This window comes from Phodopus roborovskii, unplaced genomic scaffold, assembly GCF_943737965.1.
Source record: "Phodopus roborovskii unplaced genomic scaffold, PHOROB, whole genome shotgun sequence".
Taxonomy (NCBI): Eukaryota; Metazoa; Chordata; class Mammalia; order Rodentia; family Cricetidae; genus Phodopus; species Phodopus roborovskii.
Genome location: NW_026125506.1, coordinates 3,307,187 through 3,332,665, shown reverse-complemented (window position 1 = coordinate 3,332,665; position 25,479 = coordinate 3,307,187). Strand labels below are relative to the sequence as shown.

The following is a 25,479-nucleotide window of genomic DNA, read 5'->3' as shown; positions in this document are numbered from 1 at the left end:
GCACACGCACACACACGCACGCACACGCATGCACACGCACGCACACACGAACACCCACCCACACACATGCACACACACCCACACACACACATGCACACATGCACACGCACACACACATGCACACACGCACACGCACACACACCACACACGCACGCACACGCACGCACACACGAACACCCACCCACACACACGTACACCCATACGCGCGTACACAGCACACCCACACACATACAAGCACACACACCCATGCACACACACCCACACACACGCACACCCACATGCGCGCACACACGCGCGCACACACACACACGACACTCTCTATACAAGTCCCAAAGGGGTGGGTGCTTTGTGGCCCCTGCCCCTCTGCCTGCCGTTTTCCATCTCCAGCGGAACTGAGACCGCCCTCCCTCTAGTCTGGCCTCAGCCTCCTGTGACAGGGCTCTTTCTGGCCGCCACTCTCCACTTGCGCATGGAGAAATGCTGTGACTCTTATCCGAGGTCTCACCCAGAGGTCCCATCACCTGTAAGGTCCCATACCTTCCTTGTAATTCCAGGAGTGGCACCAGGGCCAAGCATATCACTGTCACACTGCTCACACGATTTTAATCAGATTTGTCACCAAAGCTGTCACAAACAAGGGGGTGTGGGTGTCACGTGACCAGTCTGAGTAACCACATTCTCACTTCCCTCTTCCACACCCTGCCGTTGGGGGTAGGCACCGTAGGGGCGTTGGGACCACAAGTGTCTGGCAGTGTGGGCTGGGGCCTTGTCGCTGAGGCTAAGTCACTTCTGGGCCCCGAGGCAGCTGCCCCATGCTCTGCTGAGCAGGGTAAGTTCTGGTTTGCAAAACTTTGGGGAGTGGCTGGGGGCTCCAGGGACAAGAGGCCTGCCTTTGTGTTGCCAGCACGCAGTGCACGACCCGGGGCCCTTCCGAGCGAGCGGCGCTGAGGCCCTGGACCAAGGTCTCCGTGGTGACTGGGTCCTCTCCAGCCTTAGCTGCCGGTCTCTCCTGATACTGCCTAACTGCTGTCTGGTTACCAGGCCATGGCTGCCGCCTTGCAGTCTCTGAATGGAGACTCGGTGAAGTCTCCCTAGAGTTTCTCCCTAGAAACTATCCTGTCCCCTCTTTTCACAAGTGGGACACTTAAAACCACACCAGCGGCCTGAGACTAAGTCTGGAAGGGTCCCGAAAGGATGGTGTGGGGTTCATCTTGAGGTTGTGTTAGCATGAAGATATTCTTTGGGATTCTCTCTCTCTTTCAAATTATGTATGGTTTCCATTTGTTCATTAGGCTGGCCTGGAACTCTGTGTAGCCCAGGCTAGCCTCTTGCCTTGGCCCAGCGCTGGGGTTGCAGGCATACGAGCCTTCTTCAATTTTACCTGTATTTGTATGTTGTTAGTGTGTGTGTGTCCGTATGAACTTGAGTGAATGGGCAGGCACATGTGTGTCATGCGGCATGTGTAGAGGTCAGATGATAGCTTGAGGGAGTCAGCTCTGTCCTTCCACTGTGGGTTCAGGGAACTGAACTCAGGTCAGCGGACATCCTCGGCAGACACTTTTGCCCTCAGAGCCATCTAGCCCATCCAGATCTTTTTTTTCTTTATTCTTTTTTTTTAATTAAATTATATTGAGAAAACAGAATTCGTTCATGGGAAATTGTTTTTAAATTCATCTTAATTTTTAAATTAGTCTTAATTAAATGTGTATGTATGGGTGTTCTGATTACATGCGTGTCTGTGCATGACATGTATTCGGTGCCCTCATAGGCCAGGAGATGGCATTGGATGCCCTGGAACCAGAGTTAAAGATGGTTGTGAGCCTCTGTGTGGGTGCTGGAGATCATCCCGGGTCCTCTGGAAGAGCAACCGATGCTCTTACCTGCCATCTCTCCAGGCTCAGTGTTTTGAGACGGTCTCTTGTAGCCAAGGCTGGCTGCAGACTTACTACTTAGCCTGGGAGTACCTTCAATCCCATGCCTCTGGGTTCCGAGTGCTGTGCATGTACCTCAGGCACCTCTACCACGCCTGGCTCCTTGATGTTGGAGTCAAGGCCGGAGTTTTAGGCATGCTAAGCAGATACACTGACAGGGGCTGAAGACCCCAGCAGATCCATCCGCCACACCTACAGTCCTGTGTTGTCTTTGCTGGATGACACTGGGGTTTGACCCCAGGCCCTTTGGCAAGCTCGGCAAGTGCTCTGCCACCCAGCATATCCTCCAGCCCTGTCCCCACTGTACAGAGATTGGTTCCCGTTGTCTGAATGTTCTGCTTCTTCTTGGTCTCATTTTCTGCCTCTTTCCCGTAACTGACTTCCATCTACAACGGCCTGCTGGCCTCTTGGTGGCCAAGGGTTAGGGAGGAGGCTCTTCTGGGTGCCTCTGGTGATGCCACACCCTGGGGAGATGTTCCTTCCTCACCAGATTGGCCAGCAGCCAGAGCTGAAAATGGGGAACGGAAGGGCCACCCTGCTAAGCACTCCAGAAATCCTGGGTTGAGTCCCCGCTGGGCCACCAGAGTGACGTTGGTGCTGTGGGGTCACCTGGGTGTCCCTGATGGACGGTGCAGCTGTTTATGGTTGGGAGAACCCGGCTCTGGGGCTTCAGGCAGCTACATGTGATGTTATGGGCTAGAGGCACTGAGTTAGGATGTCACACGGGCCTGGGCTGCAGGACCTGGAACCCGTGGTGACCAAGTCTGTGGGTCTTCTTTGCGGCATAGTGCAGGAAATGGGGAGCGGAGGGTGGTGCATTTGAGGGAGACTGGCTGGCTGGGTTATGTGCTATAAATGCCTTTCACAAGGCCAGGTGAAGCTCTGCTTGAGATAATTTGTGCTAAAGCGCACGGCTGATGTGTACCTGGCCAGTCCCTGGGGTTCCAACAAGCCATGCTTGGTTCCTGGGATTAAGGGGCCCCCATGTTATCAAGCACCATGCATGTGGCCTTGCAATGGGGCCACAGGATGTTAATTAGACACACAGGATGTTTACTAGTGAAGAAGAGTCAGGGGCCCGGAGTGGAGGTGCACGCCTTTAATCTCAGCATTTTCTGGAAGCAGAGGCAGGCAGACCTCTATGGGTTTGAGACCAGCCCGGGGCCACATAGGGAGACGTTGTTTTTCATTAAGTTCAGTAGCTGCCCCATAAGCTGTCCTAACCAGCAGTTGCAACTCTGCAGCTACCAGTCGTGGCCCACGGGCACAGGTGGGAATTCTGTCCCTCAGGCACCCGCTCCATCACGACCACTAAAGGGGACTTTATCTAGATCTGTATCCCGTTATAGGACCCAGGATGCAAAGGCCGAGGTGAAATTCTGCTTGTTCCGAGAGACTGAATCGCAAATAGCTAACCTCCTCTCCTAGGTCACATCTCCTGCGAAACTGGGGCTCAACCCCCCACTTAAGAACCCTCACTACACATGGCTCCTCCCTGCCGCTTCCTGTCAGCTAGCTGCTGACTCAGCCTCCTGACCCCAGGTTGATCTTATTTAATCAAGCAAATAATCTTTGCATCATCAAACAAACGTTCCACAGCATAAACGAGTGTAACACATCTTGAATTAATATTCCACAACAGTAAGACTCTGTTCTCTAAATGAATGAATGAATGAATAAATGATTGATAGAGTCTGAGTGTCAAGGCACAGAGTGTAATCCCAGTACTCAGGAGGCAGACTCAGTAATTCAAGGTCATTTTTGGCTAAAGAGCCAATAGTAGGCAAGCCTGGGCTACAAGAGACTACCTCAGAACAAACAAAAAGTTTGTTGTGGGTGGGAATGGCAATTAGAAAAGGGGGGGGGTCCTTGACAGGTTGACAAAAAAGGTAGGGTGTGTCAGTTGACAAATACAGAGGCTGGAGATGTCGTGTCTGTGTAGTCCTGGGGTTCGGAGTGGCCCTGCCCAGGAATGCCGGGCATGTTGGTGTTGAGAGCCAGAGTCCCTGCCCTCCATGAGCCTGTGGGCTGGTGGGGTGGCCCAGGGCAGATTATCCCGGTGCCCCTGAGTCTACAGGACAAGAGTCACAGGGAGAGGAGTCCCCAGCTGTGTGTCCGCCCGCCCACTGCTGGACCCTGGGCATGTGGCACTATCTCCAGGTGGCTGTAGTATTGAGCTTCAGGAGTCCATCAGTTCACTTGAATGGAGTTTTAGGAGACAAACTTCAGGAAGGTTTACAGAGTGGAAGATGCTGGACCAAACCCTAGACGATCTGATTAGTTCCGAGAACAGATGGTTTGGGCTCTGCAGGGCAGGGGTGGGGTGGGACTGCCGGGCTTCAAGCTCCAGCTTCTGGCCTGACCTATGTGCCCCAGGTGGAGGTGGGGGGCTCAGAATGATGGTTCCAGCCTTTAATGGGGCGTGAGGTAAGGACTCACAGGCAGGACTTAGGGCAATGTCCAACACACATGCCAGACTCGGCACCAGTGACTCATGAGCCGGAGGAGGTTGAGAGGGAGGACGGCATCCAGGTCCCTGCCGTAGAGACCAACCTCTGGGCATCTCAGTTCTGAGGAAGCCAAGGCCAGTTGCAGCCTGCTCCAAGGTTGGGAATTTCCCAGGACACGGCAGTGGTTAACAGGGAAGCCCCTTGCCCTAAATGCAAAATTCAAAGTTATGACCATGAGACAGATGAGGTTTTGGTCCCAGCACTCCCCGGAAGGCAGAGGCAGTTGGATCTCTGCCAATTCAAGACCAGCCTAGTCTACATAGTGAGTTTCCAGAGTAGCCAGGGCCACACAGGAGACCCTGTTTCAAGAAGGAGGAGGAGATTAACAGATGGCTTTTATTGAGCATTTACTGGACGATAAACATCCAGTGGGGACTGTGCCTCACCTACCCTCAGCAGCCTCATGAGGAATGGGGACTTTCTCTCTCTTTTTTTTTTTATTTTTACTTTTATTTTTTTGGAGACAGTTTTTTTCTGTGTAGCAGCCCTGACTGTCCTGGAACTAGCTCTGTAGACCAGGCTGGCCTCGAACTCACAGAGATCCGCCTGCCTCCGCTTTCCGAGTGCTGGGATTAAAGGCGTGCGCCACCTCCACCACCGGCTAAGCAATGGGATCTCTTGCCTCTGCACACACTACCCTCAGTCCTGACTCCTGACTCTTGGCCCTCGGGTGTCGAGAAAGTAACAGCCAGGGGAGAAGCCACAGGTTGAGTTTTGAGTATGATCTAGCCTGGGCTAACCATTCGTAGACACTGTAGGCTGGAGTTAGACAATGTTGCCCAACTGCAGGCTGAAGGAAGCATTTCCTACACTAGCTGAGCCTGGCTACTCTATGTCGTGTTGTCAGATCAAGTGTGTTAATGTGTTTCTTGAATGTTCATGCCACCGCTGGTTCACAAGGACTAAGCCCCAGGGCAAACCTAGGCACACCTATATTGCATCCTGGGATGGCTCAGAGAGGTGGATTGAGTTGCCCGAGGTCACACAGCTTTGTCCGGGACAGAACTATGATGGACGGTCCTCTGACTCATGGGACCTGAGGTGCCTGTGCCTCAGTCTCCCCTGGTTGTTGGCATGTGCTTTGCCTCTCTTGGAGTCTGAAAAATCACTCTAAAGATGATGTTCGGGGCTCGAAAGTCTTGGAGGAATGAGTCCTTCATGAGCCTCAGGGGCCAGGGAGGTAGCTACTGGTTTGGTTTGGGGGTGAAGGACAGGAAACAGGCAGGCAAGCATGGAGACAAATTGGACGTGGCTTCACCCTCTTGAACCTTAGCCCAGTCCTGTCACCTGAGGGGAGGAGGCTGAGCCACCCCGCCAACGCTTGCCTTCCTTATCTGTATCACGGGGTCTCGCGAGTTGGTGCCTCACTGGGAGAAGGTAGGGGAGTTCATCCAGACAGGAACCCCCTCCTCCCCCCCCCCCCCGCAGCGGCAGCCCGATGAGAGTCGCTTTCACCATGGACCTCAGGGAACATCACCAGGGACACATGGGCGCTGGGCTCCTGTCCAGCTGTTTCAGGCATGGCTCCCACCCAGCTGTGAGAAGACATCCCTGCAGAAGACAGATGTTCCAGGGCCAGGCCTGTTGATGCCCACAGATGTCAGGGAAGGGCCTGGAGTGGCCGGTGGCCCTGGCTAGTAGACTGGGAGACTTCTGTGATGTGTGAATTGGGGGTCAAGCTGGTCACTCTGGACAGGCCTGGGCAAAGGGATTTGGGGCTCATCTGTTTCTGTGCTACCACGGAGGAGACACAGGCCCAGCTCTTGGTTTACACATTTACTTTTACACCTGAACCTGTTTGTTCTTCTGTCTCTGCCCTCCAAGTGCTGGGAGTACAGCTGTGCATCAGCATGCCTGACTGCATCTCTTAAAGAAGAAATTATATTAATTAATGTATGTATGTGTTTTTATGAGACAGCATCTTCCTGTGTGGCCCGGGCTGGGCCCAGCGACCCTTCTGATACCAGAACCCTCCCTCCACCCTGCTCACTGCTGCCCCACACCCTCCCACCGCAGGGAAAGGCTCCACCCCCCCACCCCACCCCCATGCCCTAGGGGCAGCATCCTCATCTCCACGACCCTCTCGAGCCTGAGCCTCCCTGTGTCCTCACAGAAGGTGTCTCCGATTTCTTCCTTTCAGAAGCCAACACCTGGAACCTTCCAGGGGACATCTTTGAAGCAGCATCACTAGTTTTACACACCAGGCAGCCGAGGGTCAGGGAGGGTCGGGGTGGATGTGGGACTCTGGGCAACCCTGACTTCACCCCAGGCAGCCTCCTGTGCTGGGGGTTGTGGGTAGGAAGCAGTCTGTCTCCTTTCTGATTGGCTCTCACCTGCAGGGTGGGACCCCTGCCTTGCAGACCCTCTGCACCACCCCCACCACAAGCTGCTTCGTCCCGGCAACTGAAGGACCAGCCTCTGCCCACCGCACCCCCATCCAGGAAGTGGTTAAGTCTCTACCTTCCAGGAACCCAGGGGAGCTAGCGGTATGGGCGGTGGTGGTGTCATCATCATGACACGTACCTCAGCAATGGTGGCTTCTTCCTGCATTGCTCCACACCCCACCCCACCCCCAGGGCGGATCTCTGTGAGTTCAAGGCCGTCCAGGGCTACAGAGTGAGTTCCAGGACAGCTAGGGCTATGTAGAGAAAGAAACTGTCTCAAAACAGCAACAAAAGCAAAAGACAAAACAGACAGACAGACAGACAGACAGACAGACAGACACAAAACAAGCCCACAAAGGAAAGGTGTGCTCGGAGTTGCATTTTACAACTCAGTGCAATCCTAACTAACCTGAGAAGGAGGCCACATTGAGGCCAGCAAAGAGGGCCCTACAGGTTAGAGTCACCCTGTCCGGCCCTCCTGCCAATTACTCGAATGAAGGGCCAGGAAAAGGTGCAGGACATGATGGACTGAGCCACTGCTGGAGGGGTGGCCACTGAAGGGTGCTGTGTGCAGGGTACCAAGGACCCAGGTGCTGCCACTCACCACAGTGTGCTTAAGGGCTGGATTGTGACCTCTATAAATCCTGGCCAATGCCAGGAGGAAGTAAGGGGACAGGGGACGATGGCCTAAAGGAAAGGAAGGGGCCGTTCTTCCTGGCTCTCTGGTTGGGAGGACAGTGGCCCCAAACAGACACTCTGCAGGCTGAGTGAGCCCCCCAGGGGTGAGGATCCTCCTGGGTCCTGATCGCGCAGTTGACGGCTCTGGTTAAGCCTGGAGTAACCAGAGCAGCCAACCTTGGCTGTGCGTCTCTCCTGCATCTTCACGGTGCCTTTGAGGCGGGTCTTGTGCAAGCAAGGACACAAAGGGAACAGGACCAAGGAGAGACCACCCAAGGGGAGAGGGTGGCTCCATGGTTATGGCGTTTGCTGCTTTCCCAGAGGACCTGAGTTCTGGTCCCAGCACCCACATCCGGCAGCTCCAGGGTACCCGATGCCTCCAGCCGCTGCAGGCACCTGCCCTACACATCCATGTCATATGGATGATTTAAAACGTTACGGGGAGAAAAAAAAAAAAAAACTTTTTTAAAAGGTTTTTTTTATTGTTGGTTGTGAGCCTAGCCTTTAACGGCTGAGCCATCTCTAAAGGTTTATTTATTTATTTATTTATTTATTTATTTATTCTATTTGTTTTCCAAGACAGAGTTTCTCTGTGTAGCCCTGGCTGTCCTGGGACTCACTCTGTAGACCAAGCTGGCCTCAAACTCACAGAGATCCGCCTGCCTCTGCCTCCAGAGCGATGGATTAAAGGTGTGCGCCGCCACCACCCAGCTTTTTTTTTATTTTTGAGACTATAATTACGTCATTCCCCCCCCCCCCCCGTTCCCTTTTTCTTGACCTAAACCCTCCCAGGTGCCCTTACACTATCTCAAATCCATGGCCTCTTTTATCGTTCATTGTTGTTTCTGTATGAGGGTACTTGTATGCATGTTTTCAGAGATGGCTAGTGGCCGGTGGATAGCCGTTGGTGCGCTCTTCCCTGGGGAGGACGGTTTCTCTCAATTCCACCGTTCCTTAGCTGGCTGAAGTCCTCGCGTAGGACTGAGGTCTTTCCCCGTCCCCTTTGGCATGTTTATTGGTGTTGGCCTTGTTCAGCTCAAATATTTCTTTAAAACAAAAAAATTTTAAAAGAGAGAGAGAGAGACAAAGACCTCAGGACAGGCAAAGTTGTGTGGGCCAGGGAGGGGACAGGGAGATGAAGGGGGGAGTGTGTGGGGTGGGGTGGGGGTGGGGCTAAGAAGAAGCTTTGGGGACCAATGAGCTGCCTTTGTCCTCAGAGCTCTTCTGCTCAGCCCCTGTGTTGTGGGTGTGTGACACCTGCTGGTCTGTTTATGACTTGTTCTTCGACACAGTTAATATCTAAAATAGACCCTCAGGGCTCATGAGAGGCTCAGCTGGTTAAGAGGACTGCTGGCTAGATTGACCACCAGTCTGAGTCCCTGACGAGGAGAGAACTCCTGCAGGCCGTGGTCTGATCTGCACACACACGTGCACGCACACACAGAATATATAAAACACAAATAACCGAAACCCAGACCTTAAGAAGAGCTAACACAAAAATGTGAATGTGTGGAGTACAGGAGAGACGGCTCAGCGGTTGAGGTCACTGGCTGCTTTTGCACAGTGCGCCGGTTCAGCTCCCAGCACCCACATGGAGACTGGCTCGCAGCTGTCTGTAAGTCCGGCTGCAGGGGATCCGATGCCCTCTCCTGTTTGCCAAGGCAGCTGCATGAGCATGGTGCACACACATGCGTGCAGGCAGGCGGACACTCGCATACATAAGATAAAAATATATCTTTAAAAAAAAGTGAATGTAGCAAGTGTATTCTGGGCTCAGTGGCGCACCCCTCCATGCTGTAGTGTGAGATGCTGAGGCAGGAGGATTGCTTAGTCCAAGGCCAGTCTGCACTACAAAGTGAGTACCAGGCCAGCCACATGTCCGTAGTAAGAATATCCAAACCGGGCGGTGGTGGCACACGCCTTTAATCCCAGCGCTCTGGAGGCAGAGGCAGGTGGATCTCTGTGAGTTCAAGGCCAGCCTGGTATACAGAGTGAGTTCCAGGACAGGATAGGCTCAAAAGTTACACAGAGACCCAGCCTGGGGTGGAGGAGTGAAAAGACAAACTGGCACACACACACACACACACACACACACACACACACACACACACAATTTAACCGAAACTGCTAGAGAGGTCAGCCAACTGTCTCTGATGGTGTTATTTATGTGGGTAATCACCAAGCTTCTAGCAGCCAAGAGTCTCACTTTAAGAGGTGTCTGATGCCACAGTGCCTGCCCCAGACCAGACCAGGGCTGCCTGTGAGATGCTCAGCCGGCACAGCTGACGCCATCCCCGCCTCCCTGCCCCTGTCTCCCCAGGTACCATGTTTCCACGCTTCCTCCTGCTGCTGAGCCTCTTAGGCCCTGGCAACAGCCTTGCGTCGTGGGACCCCTGGGAACGGAGAGCCAAGGAAGCCTCGGAGCCTGTGCATCTCCGGTACCGGAGACAGGTCACCTTGGATGATGAATTCGAGGATTTGGAATATTCCCCGGAAGGCACAGACCCCCCAGAAATGCTGATAAATGTCACCAACACTGTGGCTGCACACCCTGAGCCTCTGACCACGATGGCCATGCTAGACCAGGGAGCTCCTGTGGGAACTGGAACCACTGAGTCAGCCACTACCAAGGTTCCCGGCACTGGCCCTGCTGGCCCAGATGCGGGAGGGCTGAGCACAGAATCTGCCGCACAGTGGAGGTCAGCCACAGTGGTGATGACCGACCAGCCAGCATCCACGGATGCAAGGACTTCACAGCCAGCACCCACAGAGGCAGAGACCTCACAGCCAGCGCCCACGGAGGCAGAGACCTCACAGCCAGCGCCCACGGAGGCAGAGACCTCACAGCCAGCGCCCACGGAGGCAGAGACCTCACAGCCAGCGCCCACGGAGGCAGAGACCTCACAGCCAGCGCCCACGGAGGCAGAGACCTCACAGCCAGCGCCCACGGAGGCAGAGACCACCCAGTTTCCCAGGATTCAGGTTGTAAAAAGTCTGTCTACAGAGGCCTCAGCCGCAGAGACACCTTCCAAAGAGCCCAGCACCACAGAGACTGCGTCCACAGAGCCTATTGACTCCGCGGTCTTCCTTGGGCCATCTGTGACTCACAAGGATAATGATATGACAACTGGTCACTTAAATGACAGTGGTTTGAAGAACGGGCTCTTTGTGACCCCTTGGCGCTCTCTGGCCACAACAACCCCAGCGGCCTCTGACCTCATCCCCGTGAAGCAATGCCTGCTGGCCATCCTCATCTTAGCCACTCTGGCCACCATCTTCCTGGTATGCACGGTGGTGCTGGCAGTCCGCCTCTCCCGAAAGAAGCACATGTACCCAGTGAGGAACTACTCCCCCACAGAGATGATCTGTATCTCATCCTTGCTGCCTGAGGGGGGCGAAGGGGCCCCTGTCACAGCCAACGGGGATCTGCTCAAGGTCCAGGACCTGAAGACAGAGCCCAGGGAAGACAGAGACGGGGATGACCTCACCCTGCGCAGCTTCCTGCCTTAGCCTCCCTGGCTACCCGAGCAAGACCCTTGCTGGCTTTACCCTCTGTGGCCACCAAGGCCACATATCTGGGCTTCCTGGGTGAACTTTATCCATGGGGGTCTTTAGGGTCCAGAGCCTCCAAGATCCTGCAGTTTCTGCTTCCTTCACGAGCCTGGTGGCCTCCAGGACAAGGACCACAGTAGCAGTTGCTGCTCCTGACACCTCTCTCCTTCTGTCCGCTGTTTTTCCCCCCCTGGAACCCCCCCATGCCTCCCAGTGCTGTGAGGCTGTCTGTGGGTCACCAGAGTCCTGGCCTCACGTCCCCAAGGAAAAACAAGTTCCCTTACCCCAGTCCCAAAGCCTTCCTCTTGGTTGCCATGGATGCCTGATGAGAAAGGCTCTCTGGCAGAGTCTGCAAGTGCGCAGCATTTCCCAAGGCAATTGTCCGTGCCGTACCCCCAGTGAGGGGCAGCTTGGCTTCCCCAGACACCCATCTGAGGACAGCAGGGCAAGGGTTGGAAAGATGTGCCTGCATTTGGGTCTGTGTGAACCATGAGCTTCTGTCTGTTGACAGGGTGGTCTCACACTGTGGCCTGTCACAGCGCAGGCACTCAATAAATGGGTGGCACCAAACGGCAGCGGCTGAATCCTTCCCATGCCCAGGCTGCCACCTCCAGGCCGTTTCCCCAAAGGGCTCTCGGGCCGATGTGCACGTTGCTCTGAGACAATAGTTCATCCTTGGGCAAGTGCCAGGGGAAATGGGCTGAAGCGATCGCACACACCTGTGATCCCAGCACTAGCGAACAGAGGGAGCAGGCGTTTAAGGTCAGTCCTTGGATATGCAGCGAGTTTGAGGTCAGCCCGGGATCCAGTCTCTGGCTGGATGGTGCAGTGGGTGAAGGTGCTTGCAGCCAAGCCTGATGCCTTAAGCTTGACTGGGGCCTGCATGGCGGAAGGAGAAAACTGACTCCCCAAAGTTGTCCTCAGACCTCCACACACAGTAGACAAACAAAACCAAACAAATAAGCAAAGCAGAGAGCGTCACTGAGTTCACTCTTACCAAACTGGTCCTCCAGCTCTCAGACAAATACGCCTCTTGGTGCCCACAGCACGATGATCCTGCCCAGAAACCTCTCTCCCCCCCACGGGCTACCCATCTTCCACTAATGTCTTCTAGCAGATCCTCACAGACTGGCCGAGCCCCTGTCATCCATGATACCAATAAGAGACCATCTCAAAAGGAAGATATGCAGTTCCCAAAGAGCAAGAGCTGAGACCATTCTCCAGCCTCCATGTGCACACGCATACACGCACACACACACGCACACACACCTTTACAAAGAGGTAGCAAGCCGGCTCGGGCTCGGTAACTTTGACTCCCGATGACAGGGCAGGGTGACACAGGGTCACAAATTTACCATCTTTCTGATCTTGGCCTCAGAGCCTGTGTTCCCAGAGCCGCCCCCAACTCCAGCAAACCAGGAGTTGGCCACATGTATGGTGGACATGACCCACCTCATCCCAACCGCACTTGGACCCCAAGGCATCGTGGAGTCCCCTGAATTCTTACTCTTGTCCCACCCCCGAGTAGGGATGAAGAAGCCTTGGCCCACCTGCTCGGGGTGAGACCTGCAATTGAAGAGAAAGCTGCCTTGGGAGAGAGGGATTGGGGCAGGAGGAGAGCCACAGGGAAAGGCAGGAAAGGACACACACGGCAGGTGATGGAGCCCTCAGGGACACAGTAGGGAGTGGTGGGGAGAAGCCCCAGCACCTAGAGTTGGCCCTGCCTGCTGCTTCCCCCTCAACCTTTAGAAGAGGCTGACCGGTGGGCTGGACTGGGTACATCAGGGTTCACATCCCCTGGATCAGAAAGAGTAGGAGGGGGATTCCCAGACCCGGCAGGTACAGGACTTGAGGACCTCGGAGCAATTCCCCAGGGCTCTGTCCCCCTTCCCCGGGGATGCCCTGTGACAGACAGAGGCATGGTTTTCTTGCTTGGAAGGGGGCTCGCCCGTGATGAGAGGAGAAACCACCAGGGGGCGTTGGTCACCTTCTCCTGGAGGATGATGGTACAACGAGGAGCCTGCATCCTGGGGTTTTGGTGTGGATGCTCTTGGCTTTCTCGGTAATTTGCTAAACAACTGATTCTCAAAACTTGACACCTGGCCCTTGGGCAGAGATTCAGATGTCCCTAGAGCACAGCTGTCCCACCCCCTCCCATCTCTGTATGCCCTGACCTGACTGACCATGCAGAACCCGAGTCAGCCAAGGCATCCACTCGGCGAACCCACACACGGCCGCAGCATCTCCCTGAACCCCTCAAGCTGCCTTCAAAGGAGACCCTTGCATGTTGTCCACTTCATAGAGGAGGAAATGGAGGCGTGGGGAAGCGAACTCCCGGCTCATCACACAGCCGGTCTGGGATTGGAATCCTGGCCCTGCAGCGGTGCCTCAGTGGGATTCTGGGGAAATCCTATGTCCCATGGTCACTCCGCTGACCTCCCTGTCATCTGGAAGTCCCCCTTGTCACCCTTAATTGCTTCTTGGACCAGAGGAAAGGCATGGTTACTCGGATGAGCAGAACCAGCCCCTGTCTGTAGAGACCCGGGTGATGCAGAGCCAGGCCCAGCACAAAGAAGGCAGGCGTGGGCTGGGCACTTGCTGCGTGCGTGCCTAACCCTTGCAACAGGGGTGCAGAGATCACCGCGCTGCTGCTGGGAATCTGAAACTCCGAAACCAGGAGGGCTTGCACCGCCAAAAAGCCAGGAGAGTCAGGAAGGGGGTCAGGCAGCAGGCGGGGCAGGCAGTTGGTAGGCTGTTTATGCCCCGCCCACCCATCACGTGGGTGTTTCACGTGACAACCGATCTGGACTAGAGCTCAGGCTTTCCTCCCTGTGTGCCACTCGCCCAAGTCACAGTGTGCTGGGGTGTGCACGAGTGTGGGCTCAGGGGTGTGTGTGTGTGGGGGGGGGACATGAACAAGGCAAGGGAGGGGTATCTGGAAGAGGGAGGGTTGCTGCAGGGGTCTGGCGAGACTGAGGATGTGGATGCTGCAGTCAGAGAGGACGGGAGGAAGAGCAAGCGGGGCTTGTGGGAAAGGCAGTAGAGGGTTGTGGTGAGGAGGGAGGGGCCCCTAAGTGAGGTTTAGCCTTGTGGGGTGTGAAGGCAAACCCTGACACCATCAGCCATCGGGGGACCGCTCAGGAAGCCCTCATGAGGGTCCCAGCGCACGGAGACTGAAACCGACCACAGCAGCGCACAGCTGGGCAGGGAGGGGCCGGGGTGCCCAGTGTGGTTGATGGGGTCCCAGAAAGATGGCGCATCTACTTTGGAAACCAATTGAGCAGATTCCCATAGCGTTCAGAACAATCACTGCGCAACCTGGGAATCCCACTCCCAGGCATCTGCCCAAGAGAATGCAAATACAGGCTGATCTGAGTCCATTCACACAGGCTGGCAGCAGCCTGAGTCCCAACAGCCAGATTCAGGTGGCTAAGGGTAACCACGCTGTGGTATGTCCCTACGGTGGAATAATATTCAGAATAAACAAGAGCAGATACCGGCACGCCTACCTCACTCACTGAAACCAAGCACAAAGGCCGTGTGTAGGAATGTGAATTCTAATGTTACAATGTCCAGGAAGGGGCTGGAGAGACGGCTCGGTGATTAAGAGCACCAGCCGCTCTTCCAGAGGACCTGGGTTCCGATCCCAGCACCCACAGGGCAGCTCACAACCACCTGCCATTCCAGCTCCAGGGTATTTGATGCCTTTTTCTCATTTCTATAGGCACCGGGCATGTATGTGGTGCATGGTGCATATATACACATGGAAGTGAAACACTCACGATTTTTAAAAGATGTTTATGATACACACACACACACATATACATATCTTATATCATATATCATAAAAGCTCAGGAAGGGGCTGTTTATGATACACACACACACATATACATATCTTATATCATATATCATAAAAGCTCAGGAAGGGGCTGGAGAGCTGAATCCGCGCTTAAGAGCACTTACTGCACTTTCAGAGGACCTGAGTTTAGTCCCTACCACTCTGGTCTTGTGGCTCACAACTACCTGTAACTCCAGCTCCACGGGACCCAACTCCCTCTTCTGGCCTCTCTGGGCACTGCACTCATGCATGTGTACCCATACAGAAACACATCCACATGTATAATTAAACATTTTTAAAGATCTATTTATTTATTTATTTATTAAGTATACAGTATTCTACCTGTATGGATACCTGCAGGCCAGAAGAGGGTGCCAGATCTCATTACAGATGGCTGTGAGCCACCATGTGGTTGCTGGGAATTGAACTCAGGTCCTCTGGAAGAGCAGCCAGTGCTCTTAACCACTGAGCCATCCCTCTAGCCCGTGATATTTTAAAACTATTTTTTAAAGTTCAGAAGGGCTAGGGAAAGGGCTCTCTCTGTAAGTAAAAGTATTTGTTGGCCAAGCTCGAGGCTCCGAGTTTGAATGCCCAGAACCACATGCTTTATGGTGAAGAGGGTTGCAAAGCCAGGAAAATGTCGTGGGGTAATCTGATTGGTTTAATAAAGTGCTGTGGCCAATAGCTAGACAGGAAGATGTTAGGCGGGATTTCCGGGAGAGAGGGACTTGGGGGATGAATCTAAACCTTCGAGAGACACCTGGGAGACACGGAGAGACATACATAATAAACAGAAGGTTAAAAAAAAAAGCCACGTGGCAGAACAGAGATTAATAGGAAGGGTTAAGTTATAAGAGCCTGAGCTAAAGGTCAGGCTTCCATAATTAACAATAAGCATCTGTGTCACTATTTGGGGGCTGGTGTTCCCGACGAGAATGTACAGGTACAGAAGAATCTCCCAATCTCGTGGGCTCAGCTCCCTGATCCCAGCTGCTTCTGATCTCTGGATGGATCTGGTCACCGCGACAACCTCCCATGCTTGTCCCCACTCTTATTCCTGGGGAATGACAAACTCCGCATCCTCACTCTGGTGCTGGATGTGGAGACGAGCCTGGTTGCTCAGCTGCACCCTCCAGCTGCAGGGTGGGTGCCGCTGTGTCTGCTCATGTCACCCAAAGACCACTGTTTACTGTTCAGGTGGATGTCACCCCCAGGTGGGTGGGTGGGTATTACCCTCAGGTGGCTGTCACCCAAAGACTCACAGGTTTTCCTTTCCCGGTTTAGGAAGGAGACAGACATCAGCCTGAGACCTGCTGGGTGCTTCCTGAGGGCCTCTTTGCTCCTCTGGGTGCTTATCTGTAGCCTGGGTGGACCCAGGGTTGTGGATACATAGGACACCCAGACAAACAGCCACGGCAACCGCGGTAACCATGCTCCCTTGCTGCCAGCTAGGTTTGTCTTCACAGTCTCACACTGACCCTCATGCAAGGTGGGGCTGGGGCTTCCCGGGAAGATTGTTTTATCTGGCGGGAGACTGCAGCTTGATGGAAAGGGAAAGGCAGGAGGTAGGGTGTGGAGCCTCTGCCTGGAGGAAAGTGGTAACTGCTCTGGCTTCAATGTCTTGAAAGGGACCCCAAAGTCCATGTGTTGATAGTATGCGGAAGTGAGGCCTTTCAATGAGTTCATCAGAGTAGGATGCCATGGTGACCTAGGTGGTATTGTAACAAGAGGAAGACAAACTCCTACAGAGCTCTGACTGTCCCGGAACTCACTCTGTAGACCAGGCTGGCCTAAAAATCAGAGATCCACCTGCCTCTGCCTCCCCAGTGCTGGGATTAAAGGTGTGCGCCACTATCCCTTTGAGCTTTTAAGGCTACCATCTTCTCATACCACATGCAGTCCCCTGTTGTAGAATATTAGAGATGTGTTTGTTACCTTAGATTCTGCTGTGGAACATTTGTTTAATGATGCAAAGATGCATCACATTTTTTTTAATGTTGTATTTGTTTAACTCTGTGAGGCTGCGTTACTGTGCCTGCCTAAAACACCTGATTGGTCTAACAAAGAGCTGAAGGGCTACTAGCAAGGCAGGAGAAAGGATAGATGTGTGTGGCAGGCAGAGAATAAATAGGAGGAGAAATATGGGAAGAGAAGGATTAAAAGAAGGAAGATGACAGCAGGGTCACCCATGGAATAAGAGGTAAAGAAATTATATAGGATAAAGACAAAATCCCAGCGGTAAAAGGTAGATGGGATAATTTAAGAGAAGCTGGCTGGAACAAGCCAAGGCCAGGCATTCGTGTGTGTGTGTGTGTGTGTGTGTGTGTGTGTGTGCGCGTGCACGCATGCGCACACATGCACGTGTGTGCACGTGCATGCACATATACATGTGTGTATTTATCTGGGAGCTGGGTGGTGGGCCCCCAAATAGTAAAGAGCAAAAACAACCAGGTACAGTCCCCAGGTACAGATGAGACATGTTTGTGGTCAGGAAGAAAGACTCTTTTTTTTTTTTTTTTTTTTTTTTTCTGCCACAGCCCCTGGCACAGAGCGGGTGGCCTGGATATATCGGCAAAATGTTGTGACATCTGGAAGTTTATCAGCTCCAACCCTGTCCTCATAACGGATTCTTCAAGCGCCTGAAAGTGATGTCTTGAGGACAATATGGGATCCAGCTGTGGTGGTTCATGCCTGTCGTTCCAGTGCTCAGGGAGCTGAGGCTGGAGGATTGCTTCAGTTTAAGGGCTACCTGGGCTGTATTGCAAACATCACACCAGGCTGAACTGCAGAGTAACACCTGTCTCCAGGAAATGGAACAATGGCAACTGACGAGGGCCCAGGGAGGCGGCTCGGGCAAAGGGACTTGCCACACAAGCTTGGCAAGAGTTTGATCCCTGAAAGCTCACATGAACGTGCGAAGGCAAGAAGTACTCCACAGGGTTGTTTTCTGAATGTCACATATACGCCATAGCATGTGTGCACCCATCCATACACACACACACACACACACAGATGTGCGCACCCACACAGGCACACACTCGCATGCACACACTTTAAAAAGGCAAACGTGGGAAATGTCCATGATATCTATGTTAAATGAAATCTGAGTCCGTCTTCTTAAGATTTCTCATGGTCAGAAAAAAAAAAATTAGTGCGAAGACATCGGGGTCCAGCCCTCCCCATGCAGCGAAACCACCATCCCTGGTGCCCCTGCCCGCACAGGAAGGCTGCAGAGGCGTCACCTCCCAGGGGATATTTGGCCTTTCTGTAGGTATTTTTTGGCTGTCACAGCCACATAAGGTTGCAGCTCAACGGGGCAGGGTCCCCCTACAGGGTGGTCCCTGGTGTCTATAGCTTTGAGGTTCCTTGCATAATAGGAGTGACCCCAGAACTTTCCTTCCCAGTGATTTCCGGAAGCCACGATTGACATCTGGGTCCCCATGAGCTTGGTTACGGGGTCTTGGTGGTGCCTCTGTTTGTGACTCTGGGCTGCAGAGCCCCTACCTCGGTCAAAGTTAGTAGGAGGTGACAGCTACTGTGGGTACAGAAGCCGGAGCACCTGATGGCTGGCTCGATCACTAAAGCCCTGCAGTGGCTCATTCTGGACATGTGGTTATCTGGCCTTGGCTCTGGTCTCTGTCACGTAGAGCCACAACTTCAGGCAATGTCCCTCAAGAGTTCAGCAGCCCCTATGGAGACGTTGAATGCAAAGGCTCATGATGGAAGTTTCTGGGCCCAACTCTGCCCTTGTGAATTTTCTGACACACACCTGCATCGGATGCTTAAAGGGAGGCGCTGGGCACCTCCCACCGAGCCCCCATTCCTCAAACCTTTCTGCTCCTCGGTGCACGTTTTTCTACCTCAGGACCTTTGCATGTGCGGTCCCTGACGCCTGACGCACACAGATCTCTGCATAGCTGATGCACACAGATTTATGCATAGCTGGCATCTTTGAATTCCTTTAGGTCTCAGCTTGAAGTCCATCTGCTCAGGTAAGACCTCTCTAGCCATCAGCAGCCCCTTTCCCTCATCCAGGCAGTGGGGGTGGATGTGTGCTATTGGAGGACTTAGCTCATACTCCCTGTCACTGTGTATGGCCCACAGCAGGGATTCAGAGAGCCCTTTGTGAGAGGCTGAAGGCACAGATGACAACGGAAGCCTCAACAGGTCTCAAAGTCAGAGTAGCTGGTTCAAATCCCAGCTCTGATGCTTGCTTAGTGTGTGCGTGTGCGTGCATGTGCGTGCGTGTACATATGTGCGTGCGTGTGAGTGTGCGTGTGCGCGTGTGCGTGAGTGTGTGCGCATGTATGTGCGAGTGCGTGTGCACGTGTGTGCCTGCGTGTGTGTGTGTGTGTGTGTGTGTGTGTGTGTGTGTGATATAGCACAACTCCCTCAGCTCTGGGCCTCTCACTTCCTCTGCTTGAAGTGGAGAGGAGGAACCCTTGGTGACAATCTATGCCCATGGGCGAGTTAAGTCCCCAGCTGGGAGGCAGGCAGGACCATCCCAGGGGCACCATGGGGGCCTCACAACCCTCTCAGCCTGTCTGCTTCTGTGGTTTTAGGGACCCAGACCCCGCCCTGCTGAGCTCTCTGTGTTTTGGCCTAAAATTAACTCACAAATTCCTTGGCTGCCTGGCCCGAGCTTCTAAGTGACAATTCAAACCAGATGTTTCCAGCTGTTGGGCCCATCCCCCCCAACCCCAACTGACCCACACTGCTAGCCTGTGCCCAGGCTAGAGGGTCTGTCTAGTTGCTCCACCTGCCGAGGCCCTGGGGCAGGGTGGCCAGTGGGAGGGCTTTGTGCACAGCTGCCCAAGTTCAGGACATTTCCCTACAGATACGGTGGAATTTGAGGAGGGGGTGGGGTGGCTGAGCCTTCCTCTGCCTTGTGGAGCCCTGCTGGGTGCTGCTACCAGCATCCATGGCCATCAATCACCCTTAGTTCCCCGTGGGACCACTGCCACCGTGATGGTTCTCATCTGGGTGACAAGGGCTCCCAGCCTCCCCACAGGAACCCTCGTCAGACAACAGAGGGAGGCGGCACTGGCTGGTTGGCCACTCAATGCGCGGGTGTCCCTGCCAAGCCACAGACCCTCAGGGCAGGTAGTGTGCTACTGGTGACACCCTTTGCTTCCTTGATCCCACCCAAAGGCCCGGTTCCACTTGGTAGGTGGTCTGGATGTCCTGGAAGTCCCCTGCGCCCCCATGCAGCTGTCCGTGGATAACCCCTGGCCCAGGGGCAGAGGGCTGAGTGGGAACTATGTGGTCAAGTGGAGGAAACCGAGGTAGGGACCAGAGGCCCGCATAGTCATGAGCGGGCTGTCACAGAGCCCTTGCCCTGCCTGGAGATGGGGCCCCGAAGATGCCTTTCTCTGGGTCCTTGAGAAAAAAGTATTGTGGGTGTGCAGGTGCCTGACGTGTGAAAGCCAAGTTTTACATACATGAGCCACACAAGCATGGTAGCATGGAGACCAACATGTCCCCAGAGCTCCAGGCCTGGTCCACTGCCTTCTGACTTCACACCCTCCCATGCCCACCCGTCTGCTGATCTCGCTCCCAGGTGACCTTACCCCAGGACCTTTGCATCACTCTTCCTCTGCCTGGACCTACTGCCGCCCCCTTCAGGTCTTTGCTGGAATGTCACCTTCCCCCTGCTCTGTGGCCAGCCCCACAGCACCAATGCAATGTCAAGTCATCCTCAGAATGGTCCATGACCTCTGACCAGCATGTGGGTTCCACAAGGACAGGCCTGTGTGGCACTTGGGAAATGTCCAGAACATACCATGATGCGGGGGGAGGGGAGGGTGGCGTGGTGGGGCTAAAGGGCTAAGGAGGGCAGGAGAAATGGAGGCAGAATCCTGTGCTTGGGAACTTCAGCCCCCTCCCTGCTCCCCTCCTGTCCCCAACCCCTGCCCTGACACTTCCTGGGGTGTGCAGAGCCGGGAGGGCCGTGGTGACTAGCCTGGAAGGCCCCAGCGTGGAGCTGATACAGCCATCAGCTGCCCTGCAGCCACCACCATGGCCCCCGGTGAGTCTCACAAAGTGTCTCCTTCCACGGGGAGAATGTAAATGTTTACAAGGCAGCCACAGCTGGCTGGCCACCTGGCCACAGGAAGTTCTGGGACCCCGGTCCTTGGCCTGTAGTGTGTAACCCGCTGCGGAGGGATGTGGGTTCTTAAGAGCTCTTTGAACTGAGTCATAACCTGGACAGGGCAGGCAGATCTCCACTGTCCAGCTGTGTGTCCCTCCAATGGGACCCAAACCTGAAGGCCACAGTCTCCAGGACCTTCCTGTCACTTGGGACCTTTGCCAGCCAGACACCCCCCACCTCCACATACACACACACCAAGAGTTACCTTTGGACATCTCAAACCACAGGTGAATCGGACCTAGTCTTGTGGGGCTTGGGGGTGTGTGTATTTGTTTGTTTGTTTATGAGGCGGTATCGTGCAGCCTAGGCTGGGCTTGAACTCGCTGTGTGCCCAAGGGTGTCTTTGAACTCCTGATCCTTTTGCTTCCGCCTTGTATGGTTATAGGCATGTGTCGTCACGCACGGCTCCTGCTTGCTGCAGGAGGAACTCAGCACCTCAGCTAGGTGAGCCCTCAACCTATTGGGCAACTGTCCTATTCGGCTCTGTCAACTGGACCCAGCCTGCCTAGAGTCATCTGCGAAGGGTTGGGGATTATCTCGGGGTTTGATGGAGAAGAGCTCAGCCCACCGTGAGCAGCAGCATCCCCTAGACGGACAGCCCCGGGCCGTATGAGAAAGCTGTTTGAGCACAGGCCTGAAAAGAAGCCACGGCTTCCTGCCATGATTTCCTTTCATGATGCGACCTATGAGAAGGTAAACCCTTCTCTCCCCTAAGTTGCTGTAGCCACCTGCGTCTCCGGCTTGCCGTAGCTCATCTTGATGGCCACCTGGGTTACACTGACAAACGTCTAGGAGGCGGATAGAACTCCACGGTATTCCTCCACAGGCCTGCGCCGTGATGGGGCTGCAGCCCAGGCCTCTCTAGCCACATGAAAGACCCGGCTATTTTTGCTTGGAAGGCAGGCCCCAGTGCTTAGGATTGTGTAATTACATGTGGCCCTGGGACCATGAAGGGGTGGAGCTGGGGACTGGGGTGGGCTGGCACTGGCCAGGGCTGCTGAGCAGGGCGCTGTGGCTGCTAATTGCAAGGGTTTCAGGGCAGGGTCTCTGAAGTGTTTCCAGGCAGAGCAGAAACCCTGGTTCTGCTCTGGGCCTCTGAAATTATGGGTTGCTAGTGAACAGCCCAGCCTGTACTCCACACCACAGGGTTGCCCACGCCCCATAGAGGCCATAGCCAGCCAGGCCCCACACACGTGTCCCAGAAATCATGGGACGTGGTGTGAGACACTGGGGAAGGATGGAGCTTCTGACGGTGCAGGATCAGGTGGCAGAGGTGTCATTTACTGATTTCAGGTGTCGTCCTAGACGGGGAATCCACAGGTTCTCAACCCGTGGGCCGCCCCCGCCCCCAGGATCATATATCGGCTATCCTGCACACCAGATGTTCACATTATGATTCATAACAGTTGCAAAATTACAGTCATGAAATGACTTTACGAGGAATTGTAGTAAAGGGTCGTAGCATCAGGAAGGCCGAGAACCACTGTCCTAGAGGTGGAGTTAGGAGAGGGCCCCAGGCAAGACAGTCCTTTGTCCCTGCAGACCTGGCTGAGCCACGCTAGCCCGGCAGTATTTAGGAGCTGCCTCAGTGGCACTGTGTTCCTGACTGCCTCAGGGCCTTTGCACATGCTGTCCAGCTGCCGGGAACTCTCCTGCCTCTGTGCCTTCCATCTACAGTTACTTCCTACAGCGGAAGCCTGGGGACCGGGCTAGACACCCATCCATATAGCACACGCAGCCCCGAGCAACTCCTCCCAGCTCCCAGCCCAGGGTGCAGCCCCAGAACCCTTTGCGGTTCCCTTGCTTATTCCTCTTTTGTGAGCTCGGGTCGGGCCTCTTTGCTGTCACTGGCTCTGAAGACCTTACTTACTGCGGGCTGGACGCCACAGTCTTGGGACGTATCTGCAGAATGAGTGAAATCTGGGATGTCTGTAGGTGGGAGTCAGTGACTAGCATCTAACCCAAACTCATGTTTAGCTGTGGCCCAGGCAAAGTGCTGTGACCTGTGGCAGCTGGGTGCTGGGCTCTTTTGTCTCTGTTCATGAGTGGCACTTCCTGGGCGTGTATAGGGTATGTGCTGTGTGAACACACACATGTGTGAACAGGTGTGTGGATGTGTGTGTGTGTGTGTGTGGCCCTACGGTCCCTTTCTCCTGGCATGTCCAGGTAGGAGAGGGGATGGGCTGTGACAGCCCAGTAAGAGTTGGGTCACTGGCCGGGTGGTGGCACTTTGGAAGATTTGGAAATAGAAACTGGTGCATCGGAAGGGACCCTACATGCGGCCTTCCATTACCGCAAGGCATGCCACTCCGCCGCCGTGCGCCTCAGTTTCCTGTTCTGGCACAGAGCTTCACTCTCACACATCTCCGCCAACAGCAGCACCCTGTCAGGGTGCCACGGCACCAGACTGCAAGGCAGGTCTCTCCCAGGAGGCCAGATGTGGCTGCTCAGGGTCTTTGAGCTCTGTGTCGTCAGGCTCAGCAAAAATGACGCTGTGCTCTCCTTAACAGAGTAGAGCGACTGCCTGTGCGTGCACCACAGCAGCAATCGGTCACCCGGAGGCAGCTCGGGGGCCCACCAGCAGGCATGCAAACCCGTCCCATGCAGTCCAGGTTGCGGGCTGAAACCCCTGCACTCCCGAGGATTAGGAGCTCCAGAATGTACTCGGTTCACTTGTCAAACGTGAACCAGCCTGGGGTACAGGAGACTCTTGTCTCAAAAGAAAAGGAAAACAAAGGGAGAGAAAATGAAAAGGAAGAGATGTCAGTGGCACACTGGGATGCTAAAAGGCACAGCAGGCTGCGGAGGGGTCAGCAGGTCTGGTTCTGCAAAGGCACCGTGTAGAGTTGCCTGAGGGACTTGAGCATCTGTGGACTTTGGCATCGGAGTCTGGAGCCAGCCCCAGTCAGCACCAAGGTAGACCCTGTATCCCTGGGGCGAGACAGGAGTGCGTGCGTAGACCTGATCTGGGGCCTGTTGCTGTCTATACCCGGACCCTGTGACCGAGTCACGAAGGCCTCCATGGTCAAGAGCATTTTATGTGGTCCAGGGACCTTGGTGGGGACATGATAGCCCTTGGTCACCCCAAGGTGACAGGAAGAGGCCAGAGAACACTGAGCTCACTGCTTGAGGATTCTGTGTGGCTGCTGGACAAAGGGGAGGATGAGGCCCAAAGCCAAATCATGCAGGAAGCTTCCAGAACCTTTGATGAGGCTGTGGGTCTGGCTTTTCCTTAAACCAGACTCCTGACACAAGTCCTCAGTCTGTTGGGGACAGGGCATGCTCCCTGGGGAGTGGCCCTGGGGAGGTCTGGCTGCCTCTGAAACTGATGGCTAGTCTGAGGCAGGTTAGGCAGGGCCAGGGCCATCCTTATTCCTTCATCCCCTGAAGCGCCTTGTCAGCCCCCCCTTGTCCAGTGCTTACAGGTGGGGTTCCAGGGTGTGTCAGCCTTCCTGCCTGGCTTCCCTGTGGGCTCTCTCCTGCCATGGAACCCCTTCTGGTTTGCAGAAGGCCAATGCACACACTATGATGAATTTCGGTGCACATAGCCCCAGAAGCCTGCCACCTCCTGGAAGGGGGTGGTGTGTCTGCATTCCATCTGGGACCCGCTCTGCAGAGCGGGAATGCACCGGGTGCTTATGGGAATAAACAAGCATGTGGGTAAGTGAGCGCATGGAGTGCTCACAGGTCACTGGATTCACCTGTGAAAGCACCCATGGTGCTTCAGGCCGGGCCGTTCGCTACCATTCTCATGGCCTAGCTGCACCATTTGAGTTCCCTCATCTTCTTCCCACCTCTGTGGAATGGGCTCATAATTTCTGCTCAAGCTGCCCTGCCGGGGCTTTGGGAGGTAGAAGGCGGGGTGCCCCGGTACCTCAGGGCGCTCCTTCTCATCCCTAAGAATGGAGAAACTGAGTCCAGGGCAGGAAGGAACGGGACAGTGCCTGAACCCAGCGCCATCAGGGTTCCCTGAAACACCCCCATTCCCACTCTGTACCCTAAGCCTGGAAATCCTGAGTCACAGCTGGAACGGGCCATGGAGAGTTTTCCTTCCCACTTCCAGGGGCCTCAGAGCCTCCTGACCTCGCCCCCCCCCCACCCCCGGGAATGTGTGTGTGGCGGGGGATGGGAAGGACCTCAGCTTGAAGTTCTGGGGAAACCCTCCTGGAAGCCCCTCTGTCTGTCAATTGTCTGAGTCTGCCCAGGGGACTTGAGGTCAGGAGGAAGCCAGCATGCAGTGTGAGGAGGGTGTGTGGCCTAGAATAGTCCCTCCCTTCACTGGCCCCACCCCCAAGCTCTCTTAATGAAATCAAGCTGGCCCTCCAGCCCAGCGGGGAGGAGGAAGGAGGAGGGAGGGCCTGGAGGCCAAGGTGGGCAGGCACCAGCCAGAGCAGCTGGCGGCAGAGGCAGACGGTGGCAGCAGCCGGCAGGCGA

At 54.7% G+C, this 25,479-nt stretch overlaps 2 protein-coding genes across 2 annotated transcripts in view; both read left to right on the top strand.

The window, feature by feature from the left end:
- Sgsm1 (small G protein signaling modulator 1) overlaps nucleotides 1-25,479 on the top strand; it is a 641,040-nt gene that overhangs the window by 98,384 nt on the left and 517,177 nt on the right. The window lies entirely within an intron of this gene.
- Selplg (selectin P ligand) lies at nucleotides 713-11,625 on the top strand. The gene is made up of 2 exons (XM_051176449.1): nucleotides 713-829; nucleotides 9,824-11,625. Exon 2 carries the CDS (start codon nucleotides 9,829-9,831, stop codon nucleotides 11,011-11,013), a length of 1,185 nt encoding a protein of 394 aa, XP_051032406.1. The 5' UTR covers nucleotides 713-829; nucleotides 9,824-9,828; the 3' UTR covers nucleotides 11,014-11,625.